The 20,399-nt window shown below is 34.9% G+C and overlaps 2 protein-coding genes across 3 annotated transcripts; both read left to right on the forward strand.

Annotated features, from left to right (window-relative positions):
* Nucleotides 1-41: 41 nt before the first annotated feature.
* Nucleotides 42-15,145, forward strand: LOC123316019 (anoctamin-6-like). The gene is made up of 30 exons (XM_044901928.1): nt 42-347; nt 446-639; nt 876-1,083; nt 1,491-1,696; nt 1,843-2,003; nt 2,082-2,172; nt 2,225-2,351; nt 2,410-2,577; nt 2,659-2,802; nt 3,231-3,400; nt 3,625-3,755; nt 3,867-4,072; nt 4,376-4,475; nt 4,722-4,897; nt 5,071-5,277; nt 9,502-9,693; nt 9,797-9,990; nt 10,083-10,293; nt 10,360-10,565; nt 10,870-10,991; nt 11,248-11,338; nt 11,468-11,594; nt 11,665-11,832; nt 11,901-12,044; nt 12,096-12,262; nt 12,342-12,463; nt 12,951-13,156; nt 13,349-13,445; nt 13,537-13,712; nt 14,939-15,145. The coding sequence occupies exons 1-30, from the start codon at nt 180-182 to the stop codon at nt 15,107-15,109; spliced, it is 4,851 nt and encodes a 1,616-aa protein (XP_044757863.1). The 5' UTR covers nt 42-179; the 3' UTR covers nt 15,110-15,145.
* Nucleotides 15,146-15,436: 291 nt separating this feature from the next.
* Nucleotides 15,437-20,399, forward strand: LOC123315421 (importin-11). Of its 2 annotated transcripts, XM_044901110.1 has the most exons (13): nt 15,437-15,500; nt 15,587-15,814; nt 15,941-16,041; nt 16,102-16,355; nt 16,482-16,748; nt 16,817-17,280; nt 17,341-17,523; nt 17,980-18,312; nt 18,370-18,727; nt 18,795-19,032; nt 19,446-19,663; nt 19,753-20,033; nt 20,161-20,399. In XM_044901110.1, exons 2-13 carry the CDS (start codon nt 15,650-15,652, stop codon nt 20,263-20,265), a joined length of 2,967 nt encoding a protein of 988 aa, XP_044757045.1. In that variant the 5' UTR covers nt 15,437-15,500; nt 15,587-15,649; the 3' UTR covers nt 20,266-20,399. The 2 variants fall into 2 exon arrangements, with proteins under 2 accessions (XP_044757045.1, XP_044757044.1); XM_044901109.1 differs by having other exon boundaries at nt 15,445-15,814.

The raw sequence follows: 20,399 nt of genomic DNA on the forward strand, positions 1-20,399 counted from the left end.
CAGCTTAAGCAGCTTCGGTCGAGTTCAATATATGGATGGGAGAACGCCCTGGTTGAGAATTCGAACAAAACCAACTTTACAGAGAACACAGATGTCGGATATCCAAACTATTTGACATATAAATTTGATTTCCAGTTAATCGATTGCCAACAATAAGAAAAGTTGTTCGTTTTAAATACATGGAACAGGCAGATCTCTATTTGAGCGATGGAATTTCTCAAATAGACTACGTTATTGTATATAGTTACTCGGATGTTACCAAGAGACGTTACTTCAAGAGGATTTTTGAAAATTTGTTGGCGCAGTTGGGCGAATTTCATATAGATTATGAAATCTCGACTAGTACTGTGAGTGATTTTTTCGAAACGTGTTTTTCTTATAACTCCAGGAGAGAGTTGCTTGAAAACGTAGATTTTTCTTGTCAGGCATATTTCTATTTTCTCAGGTGAACGAAGATCTTCGTTGTTTGAAGATTCACGCATCTACATATATTTTAGAAGAATTTGCCAATTTGCATAACGTGGAAGTAGCCTACAAAAGTAAATCACCGCAGATTGGAGAATACCTGCAATGGTGTCGTTGCTTGCATACCATTTTATCACTTCCCGACCCAAAAAACGAAATTACCAAGAGATTGAGGTGGGTATATCCCCAGATTTAATACCACTAGACTTTTTTTGGGCTCATTCAGAAAACGTCGTTTTTGAAATAGCTCCTGCTCTTACATATTACATAATACACATATCATATATTCTAAGATCCTGCCTATGTTGGAATAATTACGAATTCTTCGATCACCTTGGATATTTTTAGACCTAAAAATAAAATAGTACGCAAATTGAAATTATTGAAAACATCCATTTCGGTGATTGTAGAATTATGGGTGGATCATCCAAAGCTTCCCTAACCCAAGCTGAAAGAATCCTCTTGACAAATTACGTACTGACAAATATAAAATTTGGAAAAGGTGTTGATGAACGAGGTGTAGAGAGAATTCTGAACAAGAGGATAGTCAAAGCAGTGTTTCCATTGCACGAGGGTAGCACACAATGGACAAATGAAGGACCCCTAAGTGAGAGGCAGGTGAGATGGACGCAGCAAATTTGACAGATCTCGTAATGTGTGGAGACCCTTAGTATTTCAATATCGTGAAAACTTCGCTTTATATTAACAGTTGATTTTCCACAAGCTTATACAAGGCAATGAAGAACTGATAACGAACTTCCTGAATAACTTGCAAACCCCTTTTTTTCTAAGAAGGCTTCTAATATTCATCTTCTCATGATTTTCCTTCTCTGATTGGTTCATTTGATGTGAAACTTTAATAATTGTAGATTACTACATCTTACTAGTTGTAAAAATGTGTTCATTGTGTTGCGACCTACTGATGAAAAGAATGAATAAATAAATGAAAGAATGAATAGATAAATTAATAAACAATTCAACAAATACTTATATGAAGTCCTTCGATATTGTCTGGCCTTTTTCAGTTGCTGTCTCGGTATTGGGCGGGTTTGAGATATATGGCAAAAATTCAGCCACTAAATGCCATAGAGAAGTATTTTGGACCTGAAATGGCATTTTTGTATGCTTATCTTCAGCTCTCCACTGAGATGCAACTTGTGGCCAGTATTATGGGGTTATTGTTCTTCATTATTGGAATATCCGCTGAATCAAGACATGCCAAGGAAATAAGGTAACACTCTGAGAGATATCCAATATCTGTCAAAGCGAAAATAATGCTCATCAAGGGAAAAACATTGTTTACTTCATTACTTTTCACATGGGCTAAAAGCAAACTTGATTTCTTCGCCTATTAATTTTTTTTCCTGTCGATTCCAGGGCATATATTTGTTCCAGCGAAGAAATGATGTGTCCTACATGCCATCCGAAATTTTGCAAACCCAGGCATATGCATACGTATTGCGGTTTCATCTTTCAATTGAACCAAACCTTCGATAACGTCGAGATGTTTGTGTTGGGCATTTGTATCACCTTATGGGGTTTGTATGGCTAACTAACATAATGGACATCGAATGAAAAACAAACAAATAGTTTCTAATTATGTAAAAACTCCGCAGGCACAATTTTCATGGAATTTTGGAAGAGAAGGCAGACCTTATTCATTCTGAGATGGAATCTTACCTCTTTGGAGACTGACCTGCAGATAAGGTGGTAGGATTGCCTATAATACTCAATAGGAATAATTTTCGATTTATTTCAGGACAGGTTATGAGAAAAGAGCGAATCTTTTAACTCTAAATCCATTCACCAACGAATTAGAGCCTACTATGTCATTGCCAGATGTTGCTATTAGGGTTTTTCTTTCTGCAGCTTCTGTTATTTTATTGGTATTTTGATTAATTTTTGTTTTTTCATGGCAATGATCAGTTTTCGCATCCGTTTCAGATTGGTTTAGTGTTTGGAATGGAGATTGTTGTGATAATGATGAAGATGCAGCTCAAAATAGTGCTCGATAAAAATGATTATCCTGAATTGTTTCATAAAAATGTCGACGCTATCGTTTCTTTCACCGGCAGTGGAGCTACTGTTGTTGTTATTCTGATAATTGATATGGTGAGAATTTGAAAGTACTTGGAACTACATGAAATTTTAATTCTTTTTCTTTTTTTTTTATTTTTTTTTTCTTATTTACAGGTCTACAAAACTGTCTCGAAATTCCTGACAGATTGGGAGAATCCAAGAACTCAAACGCAATATGATAATTCTTACATGATGAAATGCTTTTTGTTTGCATTTGCAAATAACTATACAATGATTTTGTATATTGCTTTCTTCAAGGTAGAATAACTGTTCCTTGTTTTAATTATTTTTTCATTTTCATTTTTTTAAACTACTAATGGAGAATAAAAATCTACCTCATATGTTCTTTTGGAATTTTGTTTGTTTATATTTTTTGTTCAGGGAAAATATACAAGGTGAATCATTGGTAAATGGGCGGAAGCTAAACTTACCTTTGTGTCCTCTACCTACCCTTAGCTTCCGCCCATTTACCACTTTGTATATACATCAGCGATTTTTTAAATTTTCATCGATTCTAGATATTATTTTAAACATTTTACATATTCGATTTAAAAGTATTTTTCCTTATTTCAATTTGATTGAATTCACGCATTGTTCAGCGGTTTTCAATACTATAGGTATTCTAGATTCTTCATTCAAATTGTGGAGCATTTATCTAATCTCACCTTCAAAAACATCCTTTTTAGGGTAAATTTTTCACCCACCCAGGTAATGAAACTTTGAGCGATCTTAGAGGGGCATACATAACTGACACCTGTCACTTGGGAGAATGTAATTCTGATCTAGCAGTTCAGGTGATGCTCATCCTTGGTATCAAGCATCTATTTTTCAAATGTGTTGGGAGATATATGTTCAAGTAAATTTTTAATTTTTCTTCATTTAAAATCCTTTATAATGGGAGTATAACGGAAAATTATTTATTTTTCGAATAATTTTTTTCCAACTTTATATATCAAGACATTCATGATATTATTTTTCATTTATACGAATCGAAGGGGTCATTTTACCAGACTAAACTGAGGGGATGTTTTTAATACAATTATCCTGCTGAAATACGTATTCAAGTTGTGAATTTTACAGAATGAGTGTAGTATTTTGGAAGGAATATGCCAGGAAAAAGAAATCATCAGTTGCTGAAGAACAATGGGAGAAGGATTACATTCTGAAGTCATTTGGTAGATACGACATAATGAAGCAATATATTGAAATAAGTAATTTTATTGAATTTTATCATGATTGTTTTATTTCTTAAGTATTACATTTCCAATACTGTAAAATCTAGCTTTTTCGATTTGTGATTTTTTTTAAATTTTTTTTTTCAGTTCTTAGACATGGAATGGTCTTGTTCTTCACTTCGGTGTGCCCTTTCACACCTTTGTTGACACTCATCGTCAATATCTTGGAGATGAAATTGTATTCGTTCGCTTATATTCATTTTTATAGACGACCTATACCAAGAAAAGTTCAAGGAATTGAAATGTTTAATTTTATTTTGCAAGCCCTTACATGGTTCGGTGTAACAGTGAATGTAAGTGTCATTTTATGAAAGCGAATAGCAGACATGTTGAAGAAAAATATTATAACTTAGATTTGCCAGCTCAAACTGGCAATTTTGATATTTTTCTGCATCTCCGCTTAGTTCTTTCGTACTAATTCATAAAAAAAAATGACAAAGTTCAGGCGTCCATTTCTACGTGGAATAATGGCATGGTCACTAACTTTTTCGGTAAAAACATATGTGATTTTTGCAAATTTTCTTTTTGCAGTTTTTCAGTTGATGAAGATATGTTCTACCTCATGCAGACTCAGACATAAACAATTTCATTTTCAGGCTCTTTTAGCACTGATGACGAAAAATTTCGCAAAGATGCACTTTTATTTAGCTTCGGTGGATAATAATATAACCGCTTTCATGAGTAAACGCTTTTCAGGTGAATGGAAATTTATTGATAAATTTATTCTCTTTCAAGATAACAAGAATCTTTTGTAACTTTCATTTCATCCCATAGTATCAATTTGTTATATTCTTTTTTAAGCACGAATTTTAGAAAATGAGGCAAATAAATTCATGAGAATAGCCTTTATTCTCATTATGCCTTTAAACCTAGAATAGAGCTCGTGCAATTTTTCAACAGATATCGCTCTATGAGAATTTTGAAGTCATTTAAATATTCTAGTTTTCTCGATGGCCGATTATGAATATATAAATATAACACAGATGAATTTCCCGGAAAACATGACTTGTTACTACCCTGGAAATAGATTCCCACCAGATCACCCTCGGAAATATGAAGAGCACGAAGATCAACTCAAATATAATGCATTTGGCTGGATGATGGTTGTGGTATATTTGGTATGCCTGTCAAAGAATTATGGGATATCTTGGAATTTGTTTTTTTTTAATAAAAATAAATCAAAAAGCTGTTGAGGGTGCAGAAATATGCCAAAATGTTGTAAAAAATATGACCAACTTAACTTCCCAATGTTTTCTCTTGTATCTATAAACTTAATTTTTGCACATTTCAGCATGTGGTATTTCTGCTCACCAGATTAATAGCCCTATTCATCCCCGATAGCTCCTCGGACGTGACAGATTATGTGAATTCTCTGTATGCTGAAGATAGAAAGGATTTAAGAATATTCAGGAACCAGCAATATCAATCGACCAAAAGTCTACATAAATCACTTCATAATTTTCCCTCTACAAGCAAACAAGAGGAAGATGAAGAGGACGTAACTTAAAAATGATAATTGTTGAAAAATATGATGAATATAATATTCAGTATTTTTATTTTTTGCTTATTTGTTTGTTCCTTCATTTCTATAAAACAGATCGGTGGATTCACACTATTGTACAGGGTAAAAAAGGTGATCAAGGATCACTTACTGATCTGTGCCGGTTTTTCTGGAAGATACGCAACTTTCATCTTCGAAATGGCATTTTTCAAAAATTGCAAATTTGAATCTGTGATATCTCCTGTTATACTTGACCGATCCAATTGAGATTTCCGGTTTCGTAATCAGCACTAGTCAGGCTTCAATACTAGATCAAAAACTCGAATTCGAAAATCCCAAATTTTTGGGTCAAAAATGAGCAAGGGGTTAGACCCCCCTAAAATCACATATTTGGTCCTCTTTCTGAGAAGTACGGTGTTTTATCATTTCTCCAGAGAAAGAAATTCATACTAGTCGTTTTGAAGATTTCAAAAAACCAATGAGTTGATGTGCCAATGCAAAATTGCACCGTAGACAGCCTTTCAAAGTGAACTCAAAAGTGAAAGATGGAAAAATAAAAAATTTATTTTTCTCGAAATCATCGTCGAAGATCCATAAATTTGGTATGGAAATATAGGTTTTCGAATACGCAGAATCGATTGAGATTAGAATCGTAAGCCTATATATCTTAGTTTAAATTTTCATCTTCGAAATAGCAATTTTTCAAAAATTGCAAATTTCAATCTGTGATATCTCCCGTTATACTTGTCCGATCCAATTGAGATTTCCGGTTTCGTAATCAGCACTAGTCAGGCTTCAATACTAGATCAAAAACTCGAATTCGAAAATCCCAAATTTTTGGGTCAAAAATGAGCAAGGGGTTAGACCCCCCTAAAATCACATATTTGGTCCTCTCTCTGAGAAGTACGGTGTTTTATCATTTCTACAGAGAAAGAAATTCATACTAGTCGTTTTGAAGATTTCAAAAACCAATGAGTTGATGTGCCAATGGAAAATTGCACCGTAGACAGCCTTTCAAAGTGAACTCAAAAGTGAAAGATGGAAAAATAAAAAATTCATTTTTCTCGAAATCAGCGTCGAAGATCCATAAATTTGGTATGGAAATATAGGTTTTCGAACACGTAGAATCGATTGAAAATAAAATCGTAAGCCTATCTCTCTTCGTTTAGATTTTCATCTCCGAAATGGCATTTTTCAAAAAATTACAAATTTCAATCTGCGATATCTCCCGTTATACTTGTCCGATCCAATTGAGATTTCCGGTTTCGTAATCAGCACTAGTCAGGCTTCAATACTAGATCAAAAACTCGAATTCGAAAATCCCAAATTTTTGGGTCAAAAATGAGCAAGGGGTTAGACCCCCCTAAAATCACATATTTGGTCCTCTCTCTGAGAAGTACGGTGTTTTATCATTTCTACAGAGAAAGAAATTCATACTAGTCGTTTTGAAGATTTCAAAAAACCAATGAGTTAATGAGCCAATGGAAAATTGCACCGTAGACAGCCTTTCAAAGTGAACTCAAAAGTGAAAGATGGAAAAATAAAAAATTCATTTTTCTCGAAATCAGCGTCGAAGATCCATAAATTTGGTATGGAAATATAGGTTTTCGAACACGTAGAATCGATTGAAAATAGAATCGTAAGCCTATCTCTCTTCGTTTAGATTTTCATCTCCGAAATGGCAATTTTTCAAAAATTGCAAATTTCAATCTGCGATATCTCCCGTTATACTTGTCCGATCCAATTGAGATTTCCGGTTTCGTAATCAGCACTAGTCAAGCTTCAATACTAGATCAAAAACTCGAATTCGAAAATCCCAAATTTTTGGGTCAAAAATGAGCAAGGGGTTAGACCCCCCTAAAATCACATATTTGGTCCTCTCTCTGAGAAGTACGGTGTTTTATCATTTCTACAGAGAAAGAAATTTATACTAGTCGTTTTGAAGATTTCAAAAAATTAATGAGTTGATGAGCCAATGGAAAATTGCACCGTAGACAGCCTTTCAATGTGAACTCAAAATTGAAAGATGGAAAAATAAAAAATTCATTTTTCTCGAAATCAGCGTCGAAGATCCATAAATTTGGTATGGAAATATAGGTTTTCGAATACGCAGAATCGATTGAGATTAGAATCGTAAGCCTATCTCTCTTAGTTTAGAATATCATCTTCGAAATGGCAATTTTTCAAAACTTGCAAATTTCAATCTGCGATATCTCCCGTTATACTTGTCCGATCCAATTGAGATTTCCGGTTTCGTAATCAGCACTAGTCAGGCTTCAATACTAGATCAAAAACTCGAATTCGAAAATTCCAAAGTTTTGGGTCAAAAATGAGCAAGGGGTTAGACCCCCCTAAAATCACATATTTGGTCCTCTCTCTGAGAAGTACGGTGTTTTATCATTTCTACAGAGAAAGAAATTCATACAAGTCGTTTTGAAGATTTCAAAAAACCAATGAGTTGATGTGCCAATGGAAAATTGCACCGTAGACAGCCTTTCAAAGTGAACTCAAAAGTGAAAGATGGAAAAATAAAAAATTCATTTTTCTCGAAATCAGCGTCGAAGATCCATAAATTTGGTATGGAAATATAGGTTTTCGAACACGTAGAATCGATTGAAAATAAAATCGTAAGCCTATCTCTCTTCGTTTAGATTTTCATCTCCGAAATGGCATTTTTCAAAAAATTACAAATTTCAATCTGCGATATCTCCCGTTATACTTGTCCGATCCAATTGAGATTTCCGGTTTCGTAATCAGCACTAGTCAGGCTTCAATACTAGATCAAAAACTCGAATTCGAAAATCCCAAATTTTTGGGTCAAAAATGAGCAAGGGGTTAGACCCCCCTAAAATCACATATTTGGTCCTCTCTCTGAGAAGTACGGTGTTTTATCATTTCTACAGAGAAAGAAATTCATACTAGTCGTTTTGAAGATTTCAAAAAACCAATGAGTTGATGTACTAATGGAAAATTGCACCGTAGACAGCCTTTCAAAGTGAACTCAAAAGTGAAAGATGGAAAAATAAAAAATTCATTTTTCTCGAAATCAGCGTCGAAGATCCATAAATTTGGTATGGAAATATAGGTTTTCGAACACGTAGAATCGATTGAAAATAAAATCGTAAGCCTATCTCTCTTCGTTTAGATTTTCATCTCCGAAATGGCATTTTTCAAAAAATTACAAATTTCAATCTGCGATATCTCCCGTTATACTTGTCCGATCCAATTGAGATTTCCGGTTTCGTAATCAGCACTAGTCAGGCTTCAATACTAGATCAAAAACTCGAATTCGAAAATCCCAAATTTTTGGGTCAAAAATGAGCAAGGGGTTAGACCCCCCTAAAATCACATATTTGGTCCTCTCTCTGAGAAGTACGGTGTTTTATCATTTCTACAGAGAAAGAAATTCATACTAGTCATTTTGAAGATTTCAAAAAACCAATGAGTTGATGAGCCAATGGAAAATTGCACCGTAGACAGCCTTTCAAAGTGAACTCAAAAGTGAAGGATGGAAAAATAAAAAATTCATTTTTCTCGAAATCATCGTCAAAGATTCGTAAATTTGGTATGGAAATATAGGTTTTCGAACACGCAGAATCGATTGAAAATAGAATCGTAAGCCTATCTCTCTTAGTTTAATTTTCATCTTCGAAATGGCATTTTTCATGAATTGCAAATTTCAGTTGAAAGTTCCTCAAGATCGAATGGTTGCTTTGAGATCGCTGTAGACCTCAGATTTATTACTAGAAGAGTTGCTTTTTCGGAATGTGCATCACTTTCCGATGTGTGATGATTTTTCTGGAAGATAATCCACTCGAAAGGTGACCTTCGAAAAATTCCCACAAAGATGGGATCAGTTAAAAATTCGTCCAGACCGAACGGTTGCTTAGAGATCGCTATATTTCCCAGATTTATTGCAAGAAGGGTTGCTCTTTCAGAATATGTATCACTTTTAGCACTTCGGTGATTTTTTTGGGAGATACGCAACTCGAAAGATGACCTTTGAAAAATTCCCAAAAAGATGGGGTCACTTGAAAATTCATAAAGGCCGAATGGTTGCACTGAAGTCGATTAAATTTATGGAAAGAAAGGATAAGAATATTGAAATAATCATTGGGAAAATCCGGAAATAATTGTGAAGTAATTGTAGTAATTTTCTATGCACACTTTTCGTTGATATATCTTGACAAAGCATTTCATTACTCAATCATATGCCATCAGATGGAAGAAAAATCCACTCGAGAAAAGTTCTTTCCCGATCTCTACTTCAGAAGTGGTGGCAAACGTATAGACTACGTTATAGTGTTCAGTTATAGACAGGTCTTGAGTTCAGAAGTTGCAAGAGATCATTTTGCCAGGTTCTTGGACAATCTTGTAGGAAGGGGATTTCATTTGGAACAGACACATCATACAGTGAGTGTGCCAGTGCTAGCAAATTTGAAGGAAGGATGATTTTCAATCCACAATCGAATCAGATAATAAAAAAATATCGAAGAAATTCATTTTTTTTTCACAGAAAGATCCCGATATCGGTTTCATCAAAATACATGTGCCCCATGAAATTCTTGTGGGTTATGCAGATGTGGTGAACATAGATCTGATGTTTAAAAGCACCCCCCTTGCTATTGTCCATAAAAACGCTTTTCTAAAGTGTCGCAGAACTGCTCTATCCTATGATGACGAACGTAGTCCTGTTTACCATAGGGCTAAGTAAGTACAAGTCATTCGAAATGTTATTGATGCATTCCAAAATTTATGTATTCCACATTCTTACTTCCTTATGAAAATTCGAACAACTGCAGAGCCACAATTGGTCGCGAACATCCTAAAAGAATGACCCAAGCTGAACGAATTCTCATTACCTATAACATGCTGCAAGAAATTCCATTTGGATTTGGTAAATACGACATCAGCTTACGACGTTTGAGGACAAGAGGAATTGTGAAGGATTCTTTTGCCTTACACGAAGGTCCACCAGCTTTGACCCCAAAAGGTCCTCTAACAGATAGACAGGTTAAAAATTAACTTCAACTGAATTTTACTATGATTGAATTTTCGACCAGTCCCACAATATTTCAGTTGTTGGCTGCAAATTGGGGAGATATAGGTAATTTCTTGAAAGAACAACCCCTGGATACCATTCAAAAATATTTCGGACCAGAATTGGCGTTCTACTTTGACTTCGTCAGATTTCTGGACAACCTGCTTATTTTTGCGAGTATTTCTAGTGTGTTATTCTTCCTGATCGGATATGCTTATGATTGGAGCTATCTGTCTAAAGTAAGGTATGTAAAAAAATATTATTTCTGGTTTTTCTTCTTCCTCTGCAGTATACAGAAAAAAGATGATAACAGTTCATAACTAATTTTATTCATAACTAAGTTTATATATAGACTTATCCTCACTAATCTATAGTTGTTGGTTAGTTAGTAAGTTGGTTACTCAGTTAGTTAATTGTTTAGTTAGTTGATTAACTAATGATTTAGTTGGATATTACATTAGCTAGCTAATTTGTACCTCCTGTGATATCCTTCATACAAGCAGATGTCAGAATTGAAATATGACGAAAGGATCCATTTTTTTTTATAGAGAACGAGTATGTAACAGTGAAGAATATCTGTGTGCTGGTTGCGATCCAGAACTGTGCAAATTGATTCCCATGAAGGGTTTCTGTGACTCTTTCGAAGACAGTCATATCTACGATAACATTGGTACATTCATTCTGAGCATCTTTATGAGTCTTTGTGGTTTGTATAGCACATTTCTAGACTACCTTACATGTTGTCCATTGAAAGTAATAGCTCAATAAGCCCCTAATCTTTCGATTTAACTGTAGCTATAAATCTCTAGGTAGATTGAGTTGAACCTGAGACAATTTAGGTTGTTGACTGTTTTCCTTATTGTCCATGCTGAAAATACTGTTTAATTGAGAACAGGGAGAAAGTACTTGCATTGTTTACCTTTCAGGTACGGTTTTCTTAGAATTATGGACGCGAAGAAAAAATTTCAACCTCATAAAATGGAACCTACTACATGTTGAGTTGGATATATCCACAAGGTATTTCACAGAATACCAAATTCGATGAAGAAATAAAAATCAAACTCATAACTTAGCACTATGACGATACCAATATTTTTCGAGTTCATGTAAATCATGTACAAAAACTTTTCACATTGAAAATTGTAGGATTGGGTATGAGGAACAAACAGACGTGTTGGTTTTATCACCAATAACTGATGAATGGGAACCTGCAATGTCGAAAACTTCAATAACTTGGAGATATATTGTGATAGTCCTCATAATGTTAGCCCTTGTGAGTGCTCAATTCAAAAGTGGACGATATAATCCTTCGTATACGTATAATCCAACTCAAATATTTTCAGATGTTCTTCGTGTTATTCTTCGTAGTCATAACAATTATCATTAACAAATTCATCGCAAAGTTTGTCATCAAATATATTCACATACCCCTTCTGCTCAAACACAAGAGATTCTTACTAAGTTGTGCGGGATCTTTCATACAAGTACTCTTTATTATGGTCATCGATAGAGTAAGTGTCGAAATCGCCGAATTTTTTTCTCGAGTGTTTGATGATCCAAATTTGAATATTTAACATAGGTCAAATCTCCAGCTGTAAGATTTATGACCGAGTTGGAAAACTGTAGGACTCAAATGGATTACGACAATTCGTATGTCATGAAACTTTGGATTATTGGTTTCGTCAATGGGTTTGCGGCTCTATTTTACAACGCATTTGCTAAAGTGAGTGTGGAAAATGGAAGAAGTAGAGTTGTTCAAACTTTCTTTTTCCAGGGGATCTTTTACACAAATCCTGGCGACGAAACTGTTTATTTAGATTACACTTTCAAGGGAGACTTATGTGGACCGGCTGGTTGTAATGTGGACCTCATAATTTTGTTAACATTCATCCTGGCTATTCGAACTCTCTTGGTAAAATGTATTAACAAAGTTTTCCTACCGTGAGTGAAATTTAACTTCTATATCAACATGAAATTTTGTGAGGCTTTAATCTTAGATGTAAACTTTTTTTTTTAATAGAATAATGAAGTATATTTTCAAACGAAAAGTACATCATGTTGAGAAAAAAGTTCAGTGGGAAAGCGATTACCCTCTAGACAGTGTGACGGAATTGAGTATTCTATTGGAATATGCAGAAATTGGTGAGTGTTTTCACTGTTATACATTGGCATTTTACATTATGTCACTATCTCTACAAATTGTACCTCCACACCAAGAAATGGCACTTGCTTGGTTGGCACCATAGACATAGAGACATGTCTATATGTCTATGGTTGGCACACTTCATACAACCGACAGCTGGAAAAATATTACCAGCGCATTCGCCAGTTTGCCACCACATACTAACAACCATAGATTATTATTAATCTATGCTAACAACGATTGCAAAATGGCGAAGGCGCAAAACAAATCTTTTTACTTCCAATGTACTATCTCCAGAACTACTAGTCAGACTTGAAAAATTCCTTCAGTTTTGGATGTAAAAAAGGTCATGAGAGATATTTGAAAAAAATAGGGTGCAAATCTATAAGTCCAATGACAAACTCAAAGATCATGAGCAATAAGACTTTCAACTGAATCAAATTGTGGATATTCTAGCTAGATACTCTTAGTTTTCTCATCTTTCAGTTGCCAGGCTCACCATGGTCCTTTTCTTCACGGCAGTTTTTCCCTTTGTACCTCTCATCGTATTTTTCTGTAACTATGTTGAAGAGAGGGTAGATGCCAACACCTATGTCAATTTTCGCAGAAGACCCATACCTAGAAAAGTAACTGGGCTGGGAGTATGGGCCTACATTTTACAGTTTCTTGTGGTGGTTGCTGTGTTCATCAACGTGAGTTGTTCAATTTCTATTCTTCTTCTAGAGGCAGAAGAATTAGTGAAACTACATATTTCGAACTGTTTTTACATTGCTCTAGAAATCTATTTCCACATACAAATTTCTGATAATATCTTAATTGGAAAGACACAAGTATTATCGTTTGTAACGAAACATTGTCCATCGAATCAAACCTTTATTTTCCAGGCTCTCACCTCGTTACTGACAAAACAATTCTTGGATATTGTATATTACAATTACCGACATAAAGATTTGGATGGATATCTGGATACGGTTTTTTCAAGTAAGGAATTCTTCGTTAAATTTTCTGATTTCTTTTTCGATGTATCTCTAATGCTCGAACCAGATTAATGAGAAATTTATTTTTCTTACAGAATTTGCTATCGCCGACTATAAAAACGAAAAAATCAAAACACAAGTTGAGAACTTAACATATTGCTTATATCATAGGCCGTTTCGTCATTCATACGATCATGCCAATAAGTATGAGGCTAGCCCCGAGAGATTTCCTGTTTTAGCATTTGGAGCTTGTTTCGTTGTTGTTTATCAGGTGAATATTTGAATTTCATAAATAATTTTGCCACCACAGACATGGAAACAACCAAATTCTTGTGTTCATCAGAATATTTCATAAATATCCACAGAAAATCACCAGGTTATGGGCCCAGAATTGGTTTAGGATTTATATTTGCCCTGTAGAAAATGTTTGGTGTAATGACAACAACAAGAATATATCAATAGAAATCAATATTGGAAATAAGTTTAACGTTATCCACCTAGAATATATGGAATTACTATATATAAATTTCTAAGTTGTATATCAACTATGATAAGTGTGCATGTATTACTTTTACAAGGAAGAATAATTGGATCAACTTTCGATACCATCTGGAACAGAATAGCGTTGTCAGGGTGGACCAAGTTAGAGACCTTGGCATACTATTTGACTCAAAACTGACTTTTCATGCTCATTTCGATCTTGTCATGTCTACTTCTAATAAGGCATTAGGTTTTTTATGTAGAATATGCAAGGACTTTCAGGACGAAGCGGCGGTGAAATCTCTGTATTATTCCTTTGTATTCAGTAAACTTAGTTATGGTAGTGTAGTGTGGTCTCCATATTATAATGTGCACAAGCTACGGTTTGAAAGACTGCAAAATAAATTGGTGAGATTTCTTCACTTCAAAATAACAGGGGAATACGTAACATTGGGAATCGGTGATATTCGAAACAGATATGGTATCCAACTTTTAGAACAAAGGAGGATAATTTCTGACTTAATTTTCCTTTTCAAGATCGTGATGAATTGCTACGACTCGCCGGAGTTATTATCACTCGTGCATTTTCATGTACCGCTGAGGCAAACGAGAAATAGACAGCTTTTTCATAACAGAAGTTTCAGGACAAACGTGGGTAGGAATTCCCCTGTGACCAGGATGTGTGACCACTTTAATAAATATGTCATTGATTTAAATATTTTCATTATGTCCTTGCTCTCCTTCAAGAAGAAATGTAAGGAAATTTTCTGTTTATAAGACAGTGCATACTAGTTATTTAGGTTTTTCTTTTTTGTGGAATGTACATTGTTGGTTTCCCGGATAACCGTGGGTACTTTTGTAGACACTTATAAGTTTTTTGTATTCTATCTATTTGTGGATGCTATTTTGGGTGTAACCTGTTTGTATCCCTTTTTCTCAATAAATAAAAAAAAATAAATTTCAAATGGAACTTCTCTTTGTAAAAATGTCCATCTTAACATGTGGAAATTGTTTCAGCACGTCGTTTTTGTTTTATCCATTATCTTAGCTAAACTCATCCCAGACGTTTCTTCTGACGTTGAGGAGCATCTTCATCGTCAAATGGTTGAGGAGAGGAATCTATTGCGTATGCACCGCCATAAAAAGTTTTTGGATAAGCGGGTATCGTTCGGTGTGCACAGAAGATAATAAATATTTTGCATTTTCGTTGAAAAATATCTTCATTTATCACCAGTGTTTTTTTTTGTATAATCACATGTATCACATTATATGAATACATCCTGGAGATATAATAATATAGAAAAAAAAACCATGAATATTTTTCTTTTCCTAATAACAATATAATTCTGAACCTTAAGTAGATGATAAATATAAATTAATTAATACACAACCTTGGGAGCCGATGCAGGTCAAAATTCACTAAGATTGAAGATAGGTAAGCCTATATCTTAGAAAAAGAAGAAAAAGAGCGCAAAATATGATAATTTCTATGACAACATCTTCTATGCTACTCATGTCAAAATAAAAGATTTGGTTATAAATCAAAACAGTAAAATCTTGAAATTTCCGGAAGAAAAAGGTATTTGAAGTGTTTCATGAGAAGTTTCGAACCAAGTGCCGTTTGATAGTTTCTGTAAATATTGTTAACCTGGAATTTTTTTGTAGTGACGTTATAATATGTATTGAATTTTGTGAAGATAGTGTTTTGCTAGACTTATACTTCGAATCATGGATTTGATACCTCGAATCATGAATTTGGATATTGCCGCAACAGAGGATAATTTATTGGAAGCATTGCGAAGAGCGTCTAGTCAAGATGCGGCAATATTAAAACCTGCAGAAGCCAAATTGCGTGAATGGGAAGTTCAACCTGGGTTTTACTCTGCCTTACTTGTGAGTGTTGCTAAGAATTTAGTTGGAAAGAAAACATATTTTTCAAATATTGAGAAGTTTGAGAATTTGTTCTTTCTTCTTGTTGTAAGCTTTGTTACCTATAACCTAACTATTCTTTTTTTGCAGAATATAATAGCGACTCATGATTTAGACTTGAACATAAGATGGATGGCTGTATTGTACATGAAGAATGGTATTGATAAGTATTGGAGGAAGAGTGCTCCGAAGTAGGTGTTAGCATATTATGTTCTATACAGAACGGTATTATTAATTTTGTACGCTTTTAGTGCTATAAGTGAAGATGAAAAGACTTTGATTAAAAGGGGACTGATTTCATCATTTAATGAACCTGTAAACCAAATTGCTACACAAAGGGCTGTCTTGGTAGCTAGGATAGCTAGAATAGACTGCCCAAAGGAATGGGAGGAACTACTTCCAACACTCTTGCAAATGGTTTTGAGCAACGATATTCTTATTCAACACAGATCGATTTTAACCCTCCAACACGTTATCAAATCAATATCATCGAGGAGATTGATGGGTAAGACTACTAAAAGATGAAATGATGTTGTCTATTCATGTCTGGTTCCATGATGTGATGTTTAATTTATTGATATTCTTGATATTTCTTTTTTCTCACTTCTGTTCAACAATTTTTTATTTTCAGGTGATAGAAGAATATTTCAAGATTTTACTACAAATATTTATAGTTTTATTGTAAATTTATGGAACACTTTTACTGACTTATTTATCAGTAATATATGCCAGAATGAGAACGTAGAATTGACAATATCCAACTTGGAAAAAGCTGTACTAACATTGAAAATATTGAGGAAGTTGACTGTTTATGGATTGAATCGACCTCATGAGAATCGGGCTTGTCTCGACTTCTTGAAAGTTTTATTCGATAAAACCAAATCGGCTTTAGAATGCAGTAAGTAAAGGATGAATTACAAGAGTTGAAGTATTTTTATGTTTTAACACTTATTGTTTGATTTATAGGAAAGCAGCTAAAAGGCAAAGGAATATATGTTTTAGAATTATGTGAAAAATATATCAATCACTCGACTAAAGTTTTGATATCTCTATTGGAAAATCACCCCTTTTCCTTCGTCAGTTTAATACATAGCAGTTTAGAATTTACAATGTACTATTTATTCACCCCTGAGGGAATCCAGTATACATACGAAAGATTTTCCATCCAATGTTTCAACATAATAAAGGGAATACTGCATTGTAACGAGTATAAACCGGGAAAAAACGTACAAAGTATGAAATATTCCGAGATGGTTCACGCTAGAGATATAAAATTGAACTTCTTCCAACCAAACATACTGACTGAGATCTGTAGGAGGCTTGTAACTCATTATTTCATCTTGAACCAGGACGAGTTGGACATGTGGGACACGGACCCCGAAACATTCGCAAACGACGAAATCGGTGACAGTTGGAAGTACAGCTTAAGGGTGAGCAAAAAAAACTTCCCAAAATTTTCACAGAACCATGACAATACGTTTTTATTTCAGCCCAGTATGGAAACGGTTTTTGTCACGATGTTTCACGAGTTTAGGGATATCTTAGCGCCAGTTTTGTTGGATCTGATAAGGGAAACCAGTGGGTTAGTGCCCCCGGAAGATATGCCTGGGATTTTGAAAAAAGATGCCGTTTACAATGCTGTAGCTTTGGCAGCCTTTGATTTGTACGAAGAGGTAATTTATTTTTGTTCAGTTCTTCGTCTTGGGATTCGTCAATTTACTCTGTTAGTGTTTGAACAATATACAAAGTGTTTCACGTTACTTGAAGCACACTGTATATCTTGAATTTGTTTTTGTTGTAAAGTATGGCTAGCCCTTAGATTAATCGATCATGGAATAGTTTGAGTGTGGCAGAGGAGGTAGTGGAAGACTTTACCACACATTTCTATGGTTCTAACCTATATTTCCTATCCAGTTTATGGTCCCTTCGTTGGATATTGATTGGAAAGGTTTTTGATCTAATTGTATTGTTTTTAAGTAGCAGTTGGTAGTATTCTCCATGGAATAGGACGGTAGTGACGACTAGGATCGAGCTGTCCATGGATATCGTTCTTATACATTCCGATATTAAATTTTTTTTAATCGATTTGTTGACAGGACGACGAAGAACTAAATAGGTTTGTTTCCCAGGTGGATTTCGACCAATGGTTCACCACCACCCTGAGTGAGGAACTGAAAATTAAACATAACAATTATAGGATAATAAGGAGGAGAGTGAGCGTCCTCATGGGAAAGTGGGCGGGCATCAAGTTGTCCCCTAAACTGAGACCGAGTTTGTACGAATGTGTCATAAATTTGTTGAGCTGTCAAGAGGACATGGCTGTGAGGTTAACCGCATCGTCAACTCTTAGGTTTGCCATTGACGACTTTGAGTTCGATGCCGAGCAGTTCAAGGATTATTTGGAGGCTTCCTTCAACTTACTTTTTCAGCTGCTCAAAGAAGTTTCCGAATGCGAGACAAAGGTAGGATTCCTATTTTTTGGAGTGAGTGAATAAAATCATTGTTCGTTATCTTTCCAGATGCACATTCTAAACGTTATGACGCTTATAGTCGAAAGAGTTGGACATACCATCCAACCGCATTCCGATGCTCTCATCCAATACCTACCTCTCATATGGAAAGAATCCGACGACCACAACATGCTTAGGTGCGCCATTGTGTCAACTTTAGTGCAGTTGGTCAAGGCTCTAGGAACCGTTGTACCGGAATTGACCCCATTCTTAATGCCAATAATAATGCTGGGTACGGATCCCAAGCAGTCGGCCATTGTGTATCTACTAGAGGACAGTTTGGAGTTGTGGTTAACCGTGCTCGAGAATTCTTCCTGCATCACAAATGAGCTCATTCAGTTATTCGACAATGTGCCGTCCCTCCTAGGTGAGAAAAGATCCGAATTCTGCGAGTTTTAACAAGTTGAGGTTGTACGAATTTGCTTATTTTTCAGATTACTCAACGGAAGCCTTCAATTTATGCATAACAATTTGTTCAGTTCACACTCTGTTAGCGCCTGAACTCGTTATGAGGTCGCACGGTGTTCAAATAATGACAGTTTGTAATAATATGATGGCCGATATGAAGAACGAGGGAATTATGTCGATTTTGAGAGTTGCCGAATTGTATCTGAGAGCTAGTCCGTCTTTGGGGGCCGAAACGGTTTTGCCTATTCTACCTAGAATCTTTGAGTGAGTATTCGCTGTCGTTAATTACCCTTTTGCTGGACTAACCTAACGAAACCTAACCTAACTTAACCTAGAATCTTTGAGTGAGTATTTGCTGTTGTTAATTACACTTTTGCTGGACTAACCTAACGAAACCTGACCTAACTTAACCTAGAATCTTTGAGTGAGTATTTACAGTTGTTAATTACCCATTTATTGGACTTAACCTAACGAAACCCAACCTAACTTAACCTAGACTCTTTGAGTGAGTATTTACTGTTGTTAATTACCCATTTATTGAACTAACCTAACCTAACTTAACCTAGAATCTTTGAGGGAGTATTTACTGTTGTTAATTGCCCATTTATTGGACTAACCTAACATAACCTAGCCTAACTTAACCCAACTGATGTAATGAATTTGGTTTTTTCTTGCAGGGGGGTTTACGAGGGTGAGAAATATCCTATGGTTATGTCAATGTATATAACTGTTGTATCTAGGGTTTTAATATCATCCCATACTGTCTTCTCTCAGGTATTAAGTAGGTTGGCATCTGTACATAATGAAAGCGAAGAAATAGTCATGTCCAAAATATTGAGAGTTTGGTTACTGAAGATGCCGAATGTCTCGCAAACGGAACAGCGGAAAGTAATGGGTTAGTACCAAATTTCTACAATTTTATGTCTGAGGGACATCGAGAACTTCACCTTTTCATTTCTAACCTCAAATAACTGATTTTTTCAGCCTTAGCACTGGCAAATCTTCTGACTATTGTGTCGAGGCCGACCATGGAAATGTTCGGGAATATTATGATACAGATTTTAGAAGCACTGAATGACGTCACCAAAACAGACGAAAATGGCATTATCTCGGATTGTTTGGTGCTGAATAGGGATAGGAGTCCCAGTTATTTCTATGAAGAAACTGATGGGTTATGTGAGACGGAACACGATCAGAGGAAAAAGCAATTAATTTATACAGATCCGGTCCATACCATTGTTCTTAAAGAATATTTTCAATCTCAAGTGAGTAACTGTGTATAACTGCCAAAAATAATTATCTTTGGTGTATGTAATAACCTCAAATGTCAAATTGTTTGACAACTCAGTTATCGTAGGTTGATCTTAATGTTGTGCAACCTGTTTTTTTCAGATGTTCTCCCTGAAAAACCAGTTAGGATTGCCACAGTATGAACAGTTGTTGAGTCTGGTGGATGCTGATACTATGTCACAGTTGAAAGAGTATATTAGCTTTTGAAATATGATTCAGAAGACATGTTTTTATCCTATTGATTTTGAAATATGTTGAATGTTATGTATATTGTAAGAATTTAATTGGAAAATTAATTTAAATATCTTAATATTTGTATTTTTATTATATCATTGACCAAA

The sequence above is a fragment of the Coccinella septempunctata genome, chromosome 6 (assembly GCF_907165205.1).
Source record: "Coccinella septempunctata chromosome 6, icCocSept1.1, whole genome shotgun sequence".
Taxonomy (NCBI): domain Eukaryota; kingdom Metazoa; phylum Arthropoda; class Insecta; order Coleoptera; family Coccinellidae; genus Coccinella; species Coccinella septempunctata.